The sequence below is a fragment of the Coregonus clupeaformis genome, unplaced genomic scaffold (genome assembly GCF_020615455.1).
Source record: "Coregonus clupeaformis isolate EN_2021a unplaced genomic scaffold, ASM2061545v1 scaf0027, whole genome shotgun sequence".
NCBI classification, from domain to species: domain Eukaryota; kingdom Metazoa; phylum Chordata; class Actinopteri; order Salmoniformes; family Salmonidae; genus Coregonus; species Coregonus clupeaformis.
In genome coordinates, this window is record NW_025533482.1 from 1,002,351 (window position 1) to 1,017,231 (window position 14,881).

At 43.2% G+C, this 14,881-nt stretch overlaps 3 protein-coding genes and 1 long non-coding RNA gene across 4 annotated transcripts; all 4 read right to left on the reverse strand.

Moving 5' to 3' along the window:
• Positions 1-328: 328 nt before the first annotated feature.
• LOC121570240 (Ig-like V-type domain-containing protein FAM187A) lies at positions 329-1,784 on the reverse strand. The gene is given in 3 exon segments (XM_041881718.1): positions 329-1,082; positions 1,119-1,173; positions 1,176-1,784. Coding segments are annotated over 3 exon segments (1,056 nt in total). The 5' UTR covers positions 1,582-1,784; the 3' UTR covers positions 329-487.
• A 128-nt stretch (positions 1,785-1,912) lies between these two features.
• Positions 1,913-3,321, reverse strand: LOC121570241 (coiled-coil domain-containing protein 103). Its single transcript, XM_045212591.1, is given in 3 exon segments — positions 1,913-2,464; positions 2,846-2,984; positions 3,182-3,321. Coding segments are annotated over 3 exon segments (831 nt in total).
• An 8,336-nt stretch (positions 3,322-11,657) lies between these two features.
• On the reverse strand, positions 11,658-12,923 carry si:dkey-75a21.2 (uncharacterized protein LOC794385 homolog). The gene is made up of 4 exons (XM_045212592.1): positions 12,903-12,923; positions 12,681-12,831; positions 12,497-12,565; positions 11,658-12,362 (listed from the first exon to the last, which is right to left on the reverse strand). Exons 1-4 carry the CDS (start codon positions 12,921-12,923, stop codon positions 12,208-12,210), a joined length of 396 nt encoding a protein of 131 aa, XP_045068527.1. The 3' UTR covers positions 11,658-12,207.
• A 123-nt stretch (positions 12,924-13,046) lies between these two features.
• Positions 13,047-14,860, reverse strand: LOC121569697. The gene is made up of 3 exons (XR_006001373.1): positions 14,775-14,860; positions 13,278-13,400; positions 13,047-13,138 (listed from the first exon to the last, which is right to left on the reverse strand). It is a non-coding gene; the product is annotated as an uncharacterized LOC121569697 (long non-coding RNA).
• Positions 14,861-14,881: the final 21 nt, after the last annotated feature.

Sequence of the window (14,881 nt, forward strand, 5' to 3'; positions counted from 1 at the left end):
GTCAGTTTAGTCTACATACCGTTAGTCTACTGTAAAACATGTCTTAAATGAGCTGCCTGTCAGCATCATAGGGTCGGCATGAGCATCCATGCTAATGCATGCAGCATTAGTGCCACCTATTGGCTATAAGGGAAAAATCCAATAGGGTAGGCAATAGCAGAAGTTTTTTTTTACACATATACCTACATCATTAACACACTTTCTTTCTTTAGCTAAAATGTAGACAAATTGGAAGTAGAGACAATTCTACATTTCACAAAATTATTTATTCAAAATAACTCAAAAACAAATCTCATCAAGTGTCAAGCACATCTCTAGTGTTTGGCTACTTTTGGTCTTACTGTGCGCCAGGTATACTTCAACAGCACTATCAAAACAAATACCCCAGTCATCCCCCCATAGCAGAGGAGAATAATCCTCAGGGCATAGAGAGACTCAGGGTCAGAGAGCAGATGCTTGCGGCCCAGACGGTAGTACACCCCCAGCCTCAGCAGTAGTAGGACCCTCTGTCCTCCTGTGTTGCTGGGCTGAAGTGCAGGTGGTGGCCTGTGTCTATGAAGAGATGGGAGGTCTCATTCATGCCCTCCATGTACTGGGAGCGGTCCCGAGGCCTAGAGCCTTGGTCTCAGGCTACCGCGTGCTGAGGTTTGGCCCCAGGGCAGGAGAGGATGAGTGGGGTGTCCACTGGGTGGTTGTGGTAGTAGACAGGGACTCCTGGAGCTGCTGGCTCGTTGTAGCCCAGGAACTCCAGCAGGGCCTGGTGTTCTGGCTGGGGGATGAACCTGGGGGGGCAGGGGACCTGGCAGCTCCGCACCCCCAGCTCTGCCCCCTGATGGTTGGCTTGGGTGAGGCCAAAGCACTGGGGCACAGTGGACGAGCCGCAAGAGGCCACCGTCGGAGATGTCCGCCTGTAGCGCACGTGGAGGTAGTTGGTCTTCACATTGCAGAGCCCTACGCGGGTCTGCTCACCCTGGACGCCACAGCAGTCGCACACGGACCACGGCCAGAAGCTGGTGAACACCTGGTAGAGTGGAAGATCCTGGTTGGATCTTGAAGCCGCCCTATCCGCCACTGCTGCTGCTCTCCCCCATCACTGGGGACGACTCCAGGGAAAGGACACCCTGTGAGCCTCTTGGACGTCCACGTCATAACCATAGAATAAGTCCCCTTGGTCGTCCTACAGAGGTAGTGGCCTGAGTCTTCCTTCTGGGCTCTGAAGATAAGCAGCCTGAAGAGGCGGATGGAGAACCTGCTCCGGAGGTCCCCTCCCCGGCCCACTTTGGATGAGTCTACCACAGAGGTGCCCTGGAAGTCAGTGAGGGCCCTGGTGTCTGGGCTGCCCAGCTGTTTTTGGTAGTACCACACCACAGAGTAGGCCTCCTCAGGCTTACAGTGACAGGGCAGCTCTATGGTCATGTCAGCCAAATAGGCAGCGTTGTCAAACACAAGGAAGGCAGGACAAGCCCTACTGGCAAAAATGTCCTCCTTGTCTTCAGGGGCCTCATAGGCAGACAGGACGGAGAAAGAGAGGGTCTGGAGGAGGAGTAGCAGTAGGGACAGGTGTTTTATAGGGATCATCATGTTCTTAGCCCCATCATTGTCATCTTCAAGTTATCCTTAGTCTATCTAGATATGCTATGAAAGGGCCATTACGTATTCTAGAATGTTCAGAGATCCACAAACAGATTCTCTGGTTACTATGGTAGTTATTGTCATTTCACTCTGACACTGCATTGCATTGTAGTGAACATTGTCCTTCATATAACTTATACATATTATACATTTCAGAATAAAGAACAAACAAAAAAATTATATTCAAGTTTTTGCAACCACATAAAGCTCTATAATGTATAGTAACAGTCACTGTTATTTCTGAAAACAATAAGTCGAATATGGGTTTGTGTAATGTTTCTTACTGAGGAGGAGAGACAGTTTGAACCCCATACAACTGCATTATACCATTTAACGTTTCAGTATCACTGCTTCCTCCGGCAGTCTCACTGGTCTGTCCTGGTCCTGGACACAGAGTCTCTGCTTCATCATCATGTGCCTCTTTAATCTCTTCCACATAACTTCCATGGACAATGACATCACCTTCAGGTCCTCTGACACTGCTATTCCCTGCTTCTGATGCTTTCCTCAGGTTCTGAAACAGCTCTCAACATGCCTCCCTCTCAGCCCGGCTCAGGAAGGACATATTGAGGCCAAACCTGGGGGTCTTGGACAGCCCCTCCAGGACCCCTATCACCGTAGCCTCATCCCCTGGCTGGAGACCACTGGATAGGAACACAAGGAACTCCCCCAGTAGGCCGAACACCACCTCAGCCCTGAAGATGTCCTGAAGGCCCTCTCCACCTAGGGAGAGGAGGAGGCTGTATTTATCCTCTGGGTTTTCACTGCCGAACCTGTGCCAGTCCCGGCTGAACTCTGACGCTGTCTTGGGCTGGAACTCTGACAACTGAGGCTTAAAATAACATTCGGGAGACATTGTGTGTCAATTACCAATTTAATGAGATTGTCAGATTGCGTTAATATGCTTTGCATGCCTGTTTGGTAACATCCCTGCCATATACTATGAATACAACTTGTCTAATTTAAACTAGGAGTCCATATCCAGGGTTCTCCGTAGGATTTTTAACAAGGTGGTGCTGCTGAGTATGGCAATCTAGAAAAAATAAACTATTATAGTGTGGTGCCTGGCCTTAAATTATAACAAATATAATTAAATTACAGTGGCACAGCCAGTCCACAAGGTGGCGCAGCACCACTCTTACATTCTTTAGGGAGAACCCTGATATTAGAATGGAGAGATGTTTGTGTTGGTGTGTGGTGGCAGAAGTCTAACCTTTAGGCCTATTTCATCACAGCTAGTCTGGTTCTGTCCTTTGTCAGTGGAGGCGAGGGCATTCCAGGGCTGTTTGCGAGGAGCTCCAGCTTTATCCTTCCTGTCCAGTGGTTTCAGGTGGGATGCCAGGACTATGTCCCTGAGAGGTCTGAAGGTCAAAACAAACCATAAAACTGTCTGCTGTCTGGACTTCATTGTTTCAAGACAACCTTTTATTTCTAATGGGACATTATTTTTAATGATGAAAAAACATACAGTACATATGTTGTCTATTAATTTGTGTAACAACAGTGCGCAGGATATTAAATTAAAAAAGAATCAACCTAGCTATCTCACCTAAACTCCTCATAAGTTCCAACCTTCTGGTGTAGAGCACGAAACTTTGCATCATTTTCTCTTTGATATTTCTTGTCTGCTTCAACAGCAGACTGCAACTCCTGCTCCAGCGCTGAGAAGTTTATTACCTCAGCAGTCATCCATCCTGTCAGACAAGCCACGACCAGTGAACCTATGGAATCTCTTTTTAGTTCCGTGACACAGACACTGTACTCAGAATTGCCTGACAATCAGACTGTGATACTGTAACTCTGATTCAGTCTGAGATTAATGCCATACATTTGTTTGGAAAATTACCTCTCACAAGCTCTACAAGCCAGAATGTTGAACAAAAATGATATTTTAACTTACTTTATCGGTTGTCGGTGCGGTCTTTCTGCAGGTAGGAATGTGAGACAATATATCCACAGGAAATTATAATGAAATCAACTTTTCAATGCGCTGGTAGTGACTTCAGATGTCTTTCACCTGAAGCATGCACAGAACCATGCACCCACTGGGCACAGACATCAAATCAATTCACATCTATTCCACGTTGGTTCAATGCAATTTTATTGAAATTAAGTGGAAACAATGGTTGAATCAACCAGTGATTGCCTTGTGGGTAAACACATGCATGAGCTTGGCAAGTATGAATGCGTCCCGTGTATATATTTTCATGTTGTGCACGTGCTTCAGGTGATAGAAATCTGAATGGACTAACTTACCAGGACTTTGAAAAGTTGATTTAAATATACATTCCTGTGGATGTCTTACATTCCTACATGCAAAAGAACCAAGCGCATGGACAACCGGTAAAGTAAGTGAAACATCATTTTATTCAACATTCTGTCTTGAGAGGAAATGTTCCTGATTCAAACACTTATTTATACCAGATGTAGCCGGCGCGGTCTGCTCGTTGCCGACTACTGCGTTGTGTTCCGGTGCACTGAAGACAACACACTGGCGTACTTGAAGGCACTTTATTGTGTACAACTCTCTCAATCTGTTCAACATCAAAGAGAGAAAATGTTCAAAACTCTACCCTCGACCAGAATCCGCCTCTCCCAGCCGAATACAATGCAGACTCAGTATAATCACATTCAAAAATACAAGGAATAAAATACAACATCATTGGAAAATAAACATTGCATCTGGTGTATATCTTATGTATGTGTCATATTCATGTTATCTCTGCCAAAAACTCTGAACTTTTAGCCTTTACATAATACTGTGCAACATGACATAAACCATCTTTCAAATAGGTAATACATACAGTAATATGCACGAAGCAACATGTAATCCTTCACATTTGAGCTTTTCAGTGCCATTAAACACTAATCAATACATGAAAACATTTTAAATGAACACATTTTTAACCTGATATAGGGAATACATACCTGTTCAACATCAAAGAGAGAAAATGTTCAAAACTCTACCCTCGACCAGAATCCGCCTAACATAAAAAGAACAACGTGAGCTTCGTCACAAGAGGATAGAATGATGATTGCTAACTTACAGCTAAACAGAACACGAGGTTAGCTAAGTTAGCAATTTCTCAACTCTCAAAAATGGCTATATTCACGACACAGCTTGATTAAATGTACGTACACTCATCATATAATATACATACAAGTTACTATGTGCACTGAAACGTTTTAGTTTTAACAGGTATATCAAGTTTATGTCACGCGAAGTGAACACGTACCTCTCCCAGCCGAATACAATGCAGACTGAGAAAAGCATGACATCCCTCCGCATATAACCAAACCAACTCTAGAGGGCGCACTTACACAACTAACTCTCCCAATATCTGTAGACTACACGAAATGCTGAACAATACAATATTTTGGTGAAATCAACTCACAAAATAAAATAAAAATAGAAAATGAACGGTTGCAAAAATCTGTAATTCTTTGACCTGTTACATTCACCCCTCTTTAATTTCACCAAAATCCTTCACACTTCGAGGGTGGAAAATAACCAAAAACATATAGAATAAATCTCTTGTCCACTTGGTCCAAGATAGCCCTGGGACTCCATTTCCCATATACAGCGTATAAAGCTACTTACAAAGTAAGTTAAAAGAAAACAGCAGTTGATCAGGCTACTGCCCCTTCTAGTGAATATGATGCCTTATACATCATATGAAATCTTGGAACACTTTCCCTCCAATATGAACATCTCATGACCCAGGTCATACTACTGGTAATAAAGAAAAATATCTTAATCTCAAAAATGTATCTAAAATAAAGAACGGAAAGACAGTGACCTTCTGACTCCTGTAACAAAACCCTTGGTGAGTGGTTTTTGCTGGCAAAGGCGATCGGGCGTGCCTTCGTTTCTCCTTCTGGTATCTGGGACAGAACCGCCCCAAGGCCATCAAGAGACGCATCAATGGACAGAACCAAGGGCTTAGTAAAGTCTGGATGGCTAAGGACCACACAATTCAGGAGCTTCTCCTTAAGGCCGGCGAAAGCTGAATCGCAGTCAAGGGTCCAATCCGCAGGTTTGAGCTTTCTGTAGACTCCCGCATTCTGACTGTACTTCCCGGCCTTTCCTCTCCGTTTCTGGCCAGCTGTGAGAGCAAACAGGGGTTTTGCGATGGAGGAGCAATTTGGTATGTAGTGTTGGTAATAAAATACCATCCCCAGGAACGACTTCACTCTGCGAACTGAAGGAGTGCAGCCATCATCTTCCATCAAGTCCCTCTTTGACATTTTGGTGATGACCTCGACCTTCTCTGGGTCAACAGCAACACCGTCACTGTCAACGATGTGTCCGAGAAACTTCACAGATCTCCGCAACAGATGGCATTTCTTTGGACTCAACTTTAGATTGTGCTCCCGTAGCCTCTGGAAAACAACCTCTAATCTGCTGAGGGCCTGCTGTTCATTGGGGGCAAATATCAAGAGATCATCTAGGTAGCACAAGAGACTGCTGAAGTTAAGATCGCCAAAGATACTCATCATCATCCTCATGAAGGACGCTGGACTGTTGCAAAGCCCCTGTGGCATTCTGTTATACTCGTGCAGGCCTAATGGTGTTGTGAAGGCGGTATACTTTTTGTCCTCCTCATGCATGGGCAAGTTATAAAATCCAGACGTGAGGTCCATGGTGCTGAAGACAGCATTACCGCCAAGGGCAGCCAAGCAGTCCGATTGATGGGGCAAAGGATGAGCATCCTTGATAGTTCTTGCATTCAGCCATCGAAAGTCTGTGCATATCCGGAGGTCGCCATTTTTCTTCCAAACCATCACGAGTGGAGAAGCATATTCACTAATTGATTTCCGTATGATTTCCTGTTCCTCCATCTCGGTGAGAACTTGGCGCAGCTTTTGATAGTGGGCTGGCGGCACTCTGCGATATGGAAGACGGAAGGGACGGTCGTCAGTGAGGCGGATCCTATGGGCAAAGCCCTTGGCTTCTCCACAGTCAAGATTATGCTTTGAAAATATATCCTGATATTTCTCCAGCAATGTCACAAGTTCGAGCTTGGTGGAGGGGCTCGCTTCACAATGATCAATGTCGACATTTCCTAGACCAGACTTCTGCAGTCTGTCTTTCAGGTCACCGTTGTCGTCCTGTTTCACATGAGTCACTCCAACAGAGCCAGCATCACTCTGACAGGAACCCTGGAACAGTGTGAGATCTTCAGCTGCAACACAAGTAGAGACGTCCGTAAGCTTGCTGTTCCTTTTCAGTGTGAGTGGTTTGTCTGAGATATTAGTGACTTTCATGGGAGTCCAGCCATCTCCCCATAACGGTGTTACCACTCTCCCCACCATAATGCCCCGAGGCACACACCTGGAGGTTGTAGGCTCCACCATAACTGTACTCCCAGGTGACTTGGGTATATTACTTGGCAGTCTTCCCCACAGCAGGTACTCTTGTTTGGGAAGGAGAGTCACCGCCTGAGTTAGCTTCACTGTCCCTACTTTTCCTGGGACATCTTCACCCCTCCATCTTGTGAGACTGGTCATCATTTCTAGAAACTGTTCGCCATCTGGAGACCCTTTTGTGTTGCTCGAGATAAGTGTCCAATAACTGTTCTCGTTTTTCAGCTGATGCAGTACACGTTTCAACATGTTGGTGCCTACTATTATGTCGTCTTTCTGACCAGTGATCACCAGAACTGGGACCATGCACTTTACCCCATACAGACTTAGTTCCATGTCATACATGCACTTGGGGCGCACTTGTACTCCTCCACAGCCAACAAGGATGATATGCTGTGAGAGTTCTTGATGTGGGGTCAAGACGCTATCCGATAGTAGTCTCTGCTCTGCCTCTTCACTTATCGTGCAGGCCATTGAGCCTGTATCGAGGAGCCCTTGCAACTGAGCACAGCCATTAACTGTCACCGGTGCGTGAAATAACTCACTGAACGTCTCAACTCTGTGAATATTCTGAACAATTACCGTGCAATTATCAGACATTGCTTTACAGACATTGACATACATCTCCTTAAATTCTTCACTTTCTTCAAGGGTTGAATCTTCAACGCTCACACATCCCCTTTCCGTATGTGAGCTATCTAGTTTAAACTGGCTCCAACTTGCTCAGAGTTAGGTGGTGTGTGCGCTAACTGTGGCTGAGCGTTAATTCTTGGCCGGCGCTGTTGGCATTCTCTCTTCCAGTGGCCGGGCTTGTAACAGCCCATACAGAGGTTCGCCTGTCTACAGTGTGCAGTAGTTGAATGTTCGGCAGACTGACAGACTTTACATCTACTCTGAACAATGGCTGCTGGCCCCCTGCTTGGTGGCACGACTGCTGTTGTGTGTGCCGTCTGCTCTAGCACACGGTCCAGCAAGCCAATGAGAGACTGCATGCAGATGCTCTCTGTCTGAGGAGAGGATGGAAGCCCCATTGCCTTTGGGTAACCAGTAAGGTCTGTTGGGTTTTCAGCAGCGACTGTCTCTGTGGTTAATGCCTGAGCATGTGCACCAATGTTCTTTGGCCGATAAGATTTGGCTTGACACATTGTTCTAGCCTCTCTCTGATGTTCAACGAGGTGTTCATGAATCTCATTTGCTGTCCACTTTTCAGCTGTTTTGCACTTTAGGACACTTGCAAGAGCGGGGTCGGGACAGTGTTTCACCAGCATCATTGTGACTTCGTGAGAGGGGTCCTCAATGTTTCGCCCCTGCCTTCTCAGACACTCATCTGCGACATCCACAGCCTTGTTCAAGCGTATCCAATAGTCCATGGGACTTTCTCCAGCCAGAGGAAGTGTGTTATAGAAATCTGCTAAAGGCATAGAGGAGTAGGTTAACTCACTGAAATGTTGTTTCAGAATATCAAAGACGAGCTTGGAGTTCTCAGCTGGCTGCAGCGATGGCATACTGCGCAGGGTAACTTTAACAATGTCTCTAGCCTTTCCCATTAGTCTTGACATTATCTCCTGGGAGTGCTCTTGCGGGTGTACACCCCTCTTATTCAGGTAAACGCTCATAATCTCTTCCCACTCATGCACTGTGTGTTTGTCTGTTCCATCACCCCCTGAAGTACGGCGGCTCTTTGACATCTGTCTTCATGACTAACTTTACTCCTGTCATGTTCAAATCAGACTGTCCATATCCTAAGTTCAGGCTAGGCGTAGGAGTGGTTTGGTTATCTGCACTACCAACAGATCTCTGTAATTGGCTAGCAATGTTCTCTCCTATTTCATGAGCTAACTGTGTGATGAGACTCCCTAGGTCTGCAGAACTCACATGTGAACTAGACACTGGCTGACGTGGAGAATGTTCATCTGTTTGGGTGTGAGTGTATGAAAATGCAGGACAGCCCACTGAACTAACGCTGCTTGCAATGTCTGGAGCATCTCCTAAGCTACGCATGTGTGGTGCGGGGGAATATTCATCAGTGCGTAAGCGTGTGGACGAGAGTACAGGTCTGCCTAGTATACCAGCACCCCTAACCGGCGTGCTCTCCACCATACTCATAAACCTGCCCCTCCCCAGGCTTACCCCTGCAGCATCTCCAACACTAAATGGTGTCTGCGCATCCTTGCCATCAGCCATTTTTTTTTTTTTTTTTAAATAGAAAGTTGTAATAGACTATGGTAATGATATGTGAATCACCAGAACATGTGAATATGAAAAAAAAATTGTACAATGATAGAAGTAGCTGAGGTAAGCAATTAAGAGCTACAATTTACACATTAATGTTTGCCCTTATACTTGTAACATTCCGAAGAGGTTCCTACTCGTCACAGCAACCACCGGCGATCACCCTGGCGATGATCTGAAGCGAAGATAATCCGGGTCACGGCACCAATGTAGCCGGGCGCGGTCTGCTCGTTGCCGACTACTGCGTTGTGTTCCGGTGCACTGAAGACAACACACTGGCGTACTTGAAGGCACTTTATTGTGTACAACTCTCTCAATCTGTTCAACATCAAAGAGAGAAAATGTTCAAAACTCTACCCTCGACCAGAATCCGCCTCTCCCAGCCGAATACAATGCAGACTCAGTATAATCACATTCAAAAATACAAGGAATAAAATACAACATCATTGGAAAATAAACATTGCATCTGGTGTATATCTTATGTATGTGTCATATTCATGTTATCTCTGCCAAAAACTCTGAGCTTTTAGCCTTTACATAATACTGTGCAACATGACATAAACCATCTTTCAAATAGGTAATACATACAGTAATATGCACGAAGCAACATGTAATCCTTCACATTTGAGCTTTTCAGTGCCATTAAACACTAATCAATACATGAAAACATTTTAAATGAACACATTTTTAACCTGATATAGGGAATACATACCTGTTCAACATCAAAGAGAGAAAATGTTCAAAACTCTACCCTCGACCAGAATCCGCCTAACATAAAATGAACAACGTGAGCTTCGTCACAAGAGGATAGAATGATGATTGCTAACTTACAGCTAAACAGAACACGAGGTTAGCTAAGTTAGCAATTTCTCAACTCTCAAAAATGGCTATATTCACGACACAGCTTGATTAAATGTACGTACACTCATCATATAATATACATACAAGTTACTATGTGCACTGAAACGTTTTAGTTTTAACAGGTATATCAAGTTTATGTCACGCCGAAGTGAACACGTACCTCTCCCAGCCGAATACAATGCAGACTGAGAAAAGCATGACATCCCTCCGCATATAACCAAACCAACTCTAGAGGGCGCACTTACACAACTAACTCTCCCAATATCTGTAGACTACACGAAATGCTGAACAATACAATATTTTGGTGAAATCAACTCACAAAATAAAATAAAAAATAGAAAATAGAAAATGAACGGTTGCAAAAATCTGTAATTCTTTGACCTGTTACACAGACATAAAATGCTATCCAATTCAACGTCGTCGGGTCTTCAGGCTAGACGTCTCAGAACTGCTTGGACAATAAACTCCTCCAACTATGTTGCCAGATAGGAACCTTTATAGACTACATTTTCTTTCATTGATTGCGGGATGGTGAACTAACCTGAGCTTTAGGTTAGCTAGGTAGTATTAGTTTGATGAACAATCTAAATATCTGGACGTTGTTGTTGGTATGTTGTTTGTGCTGTAGCCTGATGGTCTTGTTGCAAGTCCGTGTCCCCTTCCTCATACACGCGTAGTCACCATGACAACTTGGGTACGAAAAAAATTTCCGGGATCGTTGGAACTTGAAATGTAGGTAAGGGTTAAGGTTAGGTAAGGGTTAGGGGTTAAGATTAGTGTTTTAGCAAAGATGTGTATTGTTATATCTGTGGTTTTAGGGTAGGGACGTTCCAAGGAACCCGGATTGCACGATCCGTGTGAAAAGGCCATGTGTAACACAACTTCAAAATAAAAGTCCCCCAACGAAATGTATCTTTCTCCTGACACTCCCGACATTCATTTTTGTCAACACTAATGGACATTGGTTCTTGGTCAGAATCATTGACGTCATACATTTTACTGTGTTCAGTCCTGTTGTACCTTTTGAGAGTTTCTGGGCTTTTCAATGATATCACGTGTGTGTCAGGGATGTGACATTGATAACTTTCTCTTACTGGTTCTTCAAATTGGCTGCCAATCGCAATTACCACATGGTAAGACAAATGTATGTGTAATTATATTTTTTGTGAGTTTGATATAAAAATTGTTTTAGTGAGGAAATATCTCAGGAATAGATTGGGGAGTTATAAAAAAGTGTAATAATTTCTTCACATTAAATAAGAGCTGAATATGAGCTTGTTTATAAATGTCTAATGTAGTGGACATCAGGGTGTGCTAACTGTTTTTTACTGTAATGTTGAATTTTTTATATTTACTAACCAAGTCCTAATTATTTCACCCCAAACATTCATGTGATGTAATCAAAAATAAAAATAAATTTGCTGGTTCTTATGAGGATATATTACAGATTTTATTTTTATTTTTTATGTACAATTGAACATTTAATAAAACATGTAATTGTGTGGCTGTTACAACCCATCATTAGAATGGTAGTCTTGCATTTGTTCAACATAAAAAGGACAACTTGATGAACAACATATACCGGTATATACAAAAAAAGGCTTTTTATATTTAAGACTCAGGAAAGTCATGACAACTACTGTTTTGGTTCAGTGATTGTATAGACCTGTAGCCCTACAACCGCTGCTGGTCCTTCAACATGGAATTGCAGAAACATCTTACATTGAATTAACGTAAAACCAAAAGGCAAGAATGCTATACATTGAAATAGCCACTGGTTGTGTTTAAGGCGGAGGAGACCTAGAGCTGGCAGGCAGATGGGTGGTGTTTGAGGGCAGAGCGCTAGTGCACTGGAGGACACAGATGGTGAGCAGGTGGATGATGGGCACAGGGGGCTACTGATGCTGACATGATATTTTTTTTTGTGTAGTACTCCCAATGTCCATGTGTTATTCCATTCACTGAGACATTGAATGGGTTGCCTTCCTCTTCCAGCTGCATGTGCCATGTCCATGCTCTCCTATGGAGCTCTTTGCGGGGCGTGCCCGTCCCCGGCTAAACTTTGATGTTGGTCCAGGGTTGGTTTTGCCAAAGTTTGATGGTGCGGCTATGAGTTCAGTCTGTTTGCATCTTCTTGAAGTTGGAAACGAAGGATGCTACTGCAGGCCTGAAACTCACAGGATCCTCCCTCATCTTCTTTTTGAGGTCTTCAAAGATCTCCATCCACTCTTCCTCTAACGTCGCCCCCTCAGCTGGTTTTCCAGATGTACCTTGGAGAGCATTACAACCACAGTATTAGAATTACAACCATCATTCAGATGACTAAATGAGTTATAGGTATACAGTCTTCAATTGGAGCCCTTCACTTGATATCAGATATATTGTTGTGACATTGTAGATTTACCTGAGCCGTTTACATCAGAAGCTGGAGCACACTCGATTTCAACGGTGTCCTCAGACACGTTACTACAGTCTAATGTAGGAGGAGAGAATTACAACCATCAAACAACCAGATTGTTAGACTTCTATATTGCCTGTCAGGGATAATGTTGCACTTTTTTTTTTTATTCAGTTATTGAGGAACATACCGAAAACATAGCATTCTGGTGAACATTCTTCTTCATTGCAGTTATCCAGATGCTTGTTAGAATCATCATTCCTCTTCTCTACATACGATGCAACACATGCTTCTTTGAAAAGTTTGTGGTACAATCTGTAATGGACAAATGAGGGACACACCTAAAGCATACTATGTTCAAGTGTGTCAAGCCACTGACTTGTAGCAGAATTGAAGGTCAGGCAAATGGAGCGGTCCACAGAGGCATGCACATGGTTGTCTCCATACTCCACTTGCAACTCATATTTGATCGTTTTTAGAGCTGATGAAGGAGAGTGGCTTATTTCAAACAGCTTTGTCAATTTCTCAATGGTGTCCGCTGACACATCTCTCCTCTTCAGCACCTCAGCACTTGTCAGACTGTGGTTGTGGTTGTTCCGTAGACAGACATGAAAGAGGAAACCTTCTTTCATATGGGGATCTGCAGACCTACAATGAATGGGATAAAAATAAGAACATTTCAAGCTACTTCCTGAAAAAAGGAACTTCATAACTATTAGGCCTACTTAATAACTTTGTTTTGTCTTATGATAGTGTGGGTAAATTGTATTGCACTTGTATTACTAACCTTGATTCTCTTTGTTGGGTATGAATGGACCTCTTCAGGATGAGGTACATTATTGCACCACAACGTGTTTTTGGTACTTCTGGCTGAACTGGAGCTTGTATTATGCTGGCATCTTAGGTCCACCTGTAGAAGATGTAAATCAAATATTAATTTCAATTGATGTTTTTTAACATGGGCCAACTTACTCTTTCTTACTCTGATTACGTTTTATTGTAAGTTGTATAGCCTTGGAAGCCCAGGCTTCTCATGTTTCAATAGTCAAGTGAACGATACGGGATTTGGAAGGATGGCCACACGAGGCTATAGGGCGATTCTTCACAAAACTAGAACAAAACAGGACCAAGATTTTTTGGATTTTCACAAAATGTAACCCATAGAAGGGTCCTTTGGAGGAAGGATTGTTGAGCTATATTTGACATGTGTATCTTAAAGCATAATTGAGAAATAATTAATTGAAGTTAGAACATTTGTGACATTTTGGCCTTACCCAGGCCCCCTTTAGGGTGGCAGGTAGCCTAGCGGTTAGAGCGTTGAGCCAGGAACCGAAAGGTTGCTGGTTTGAATACCTGAGCTGTCAAGGTGAAAACTCTGCCGATGTGTCCTTGAGCAAGGCACTTAACCCTAATTTGCCTAAATGTTGCTCCAGGGCCCCATCCTACTATGACCGACTGTAAAACAACACATTTCACTGCATTTAAGACCCCATCACGTTTAATCTGTATGTGATACAAAGGAAAGATTGGTGTCATATTAAGCTTTAACGCTTTCTCTGTAATATGAGTAGTTTTGAGATTTTAATAAAACATTTCTAACATGAATATTAAAAAATATCGATCTCTGCTAGTTTTAAAGTTATGGCCCATTTTATACAGAGAAATTGGCATAGTAGGCAATCACAGCCCTCCTTTTACTTGTATCATTGCACATCCTACAAATCACCGGCAGAGGGCGAAATTTTTATCCACTTTCACATTCACTGTCAGTAACGCTTACAAATTGGAACACTACAACTAGCAGAGATCCCACTCTGGAACTTTGATTTGCCCGTAGAGTAGCCTATATTATGTTCAACGATATATTGAAAAATTAGCCAAATCTAAAATGGTACATTTTCAATATTCTTGTTTATATTTGTCAATATTCAAAAATTAATGTAAGAATTTTTTTTATTGAAATCAAAATACTACTCACATTACAGAGCAAGCGGCAACGCTTCATTGAGACACATGTTTGCTTTGTAGCACCTACAGACACATTATGGGGTCTTATGAGGCCTGGGTAAGCCCAAAATGTCACAAATGTTCCAATTTCAATTAATTATTTCTCAATTATGCTTTAAGATACAAATGTCAAATATATGTCGAAAATCCTTCCTCCAAAGGACCCTTCTATGGATTACATTTCGTGAAAATCCCCCAAATCATGGTCCTGTTCTGTTCTAGTTTAATTAGGAATCACCCTGCTATAAACTTTATGATACATAAGGGAGGAATTGACTCTATACTTGTTACTCCCGTCATCATTGGGATAGGTCTTTGACTTCCTCCAAGTCAAGCCTGATGTTCTCTGGAAGTCGTTCAACCACTTGTGGACCTCTTCCTCAG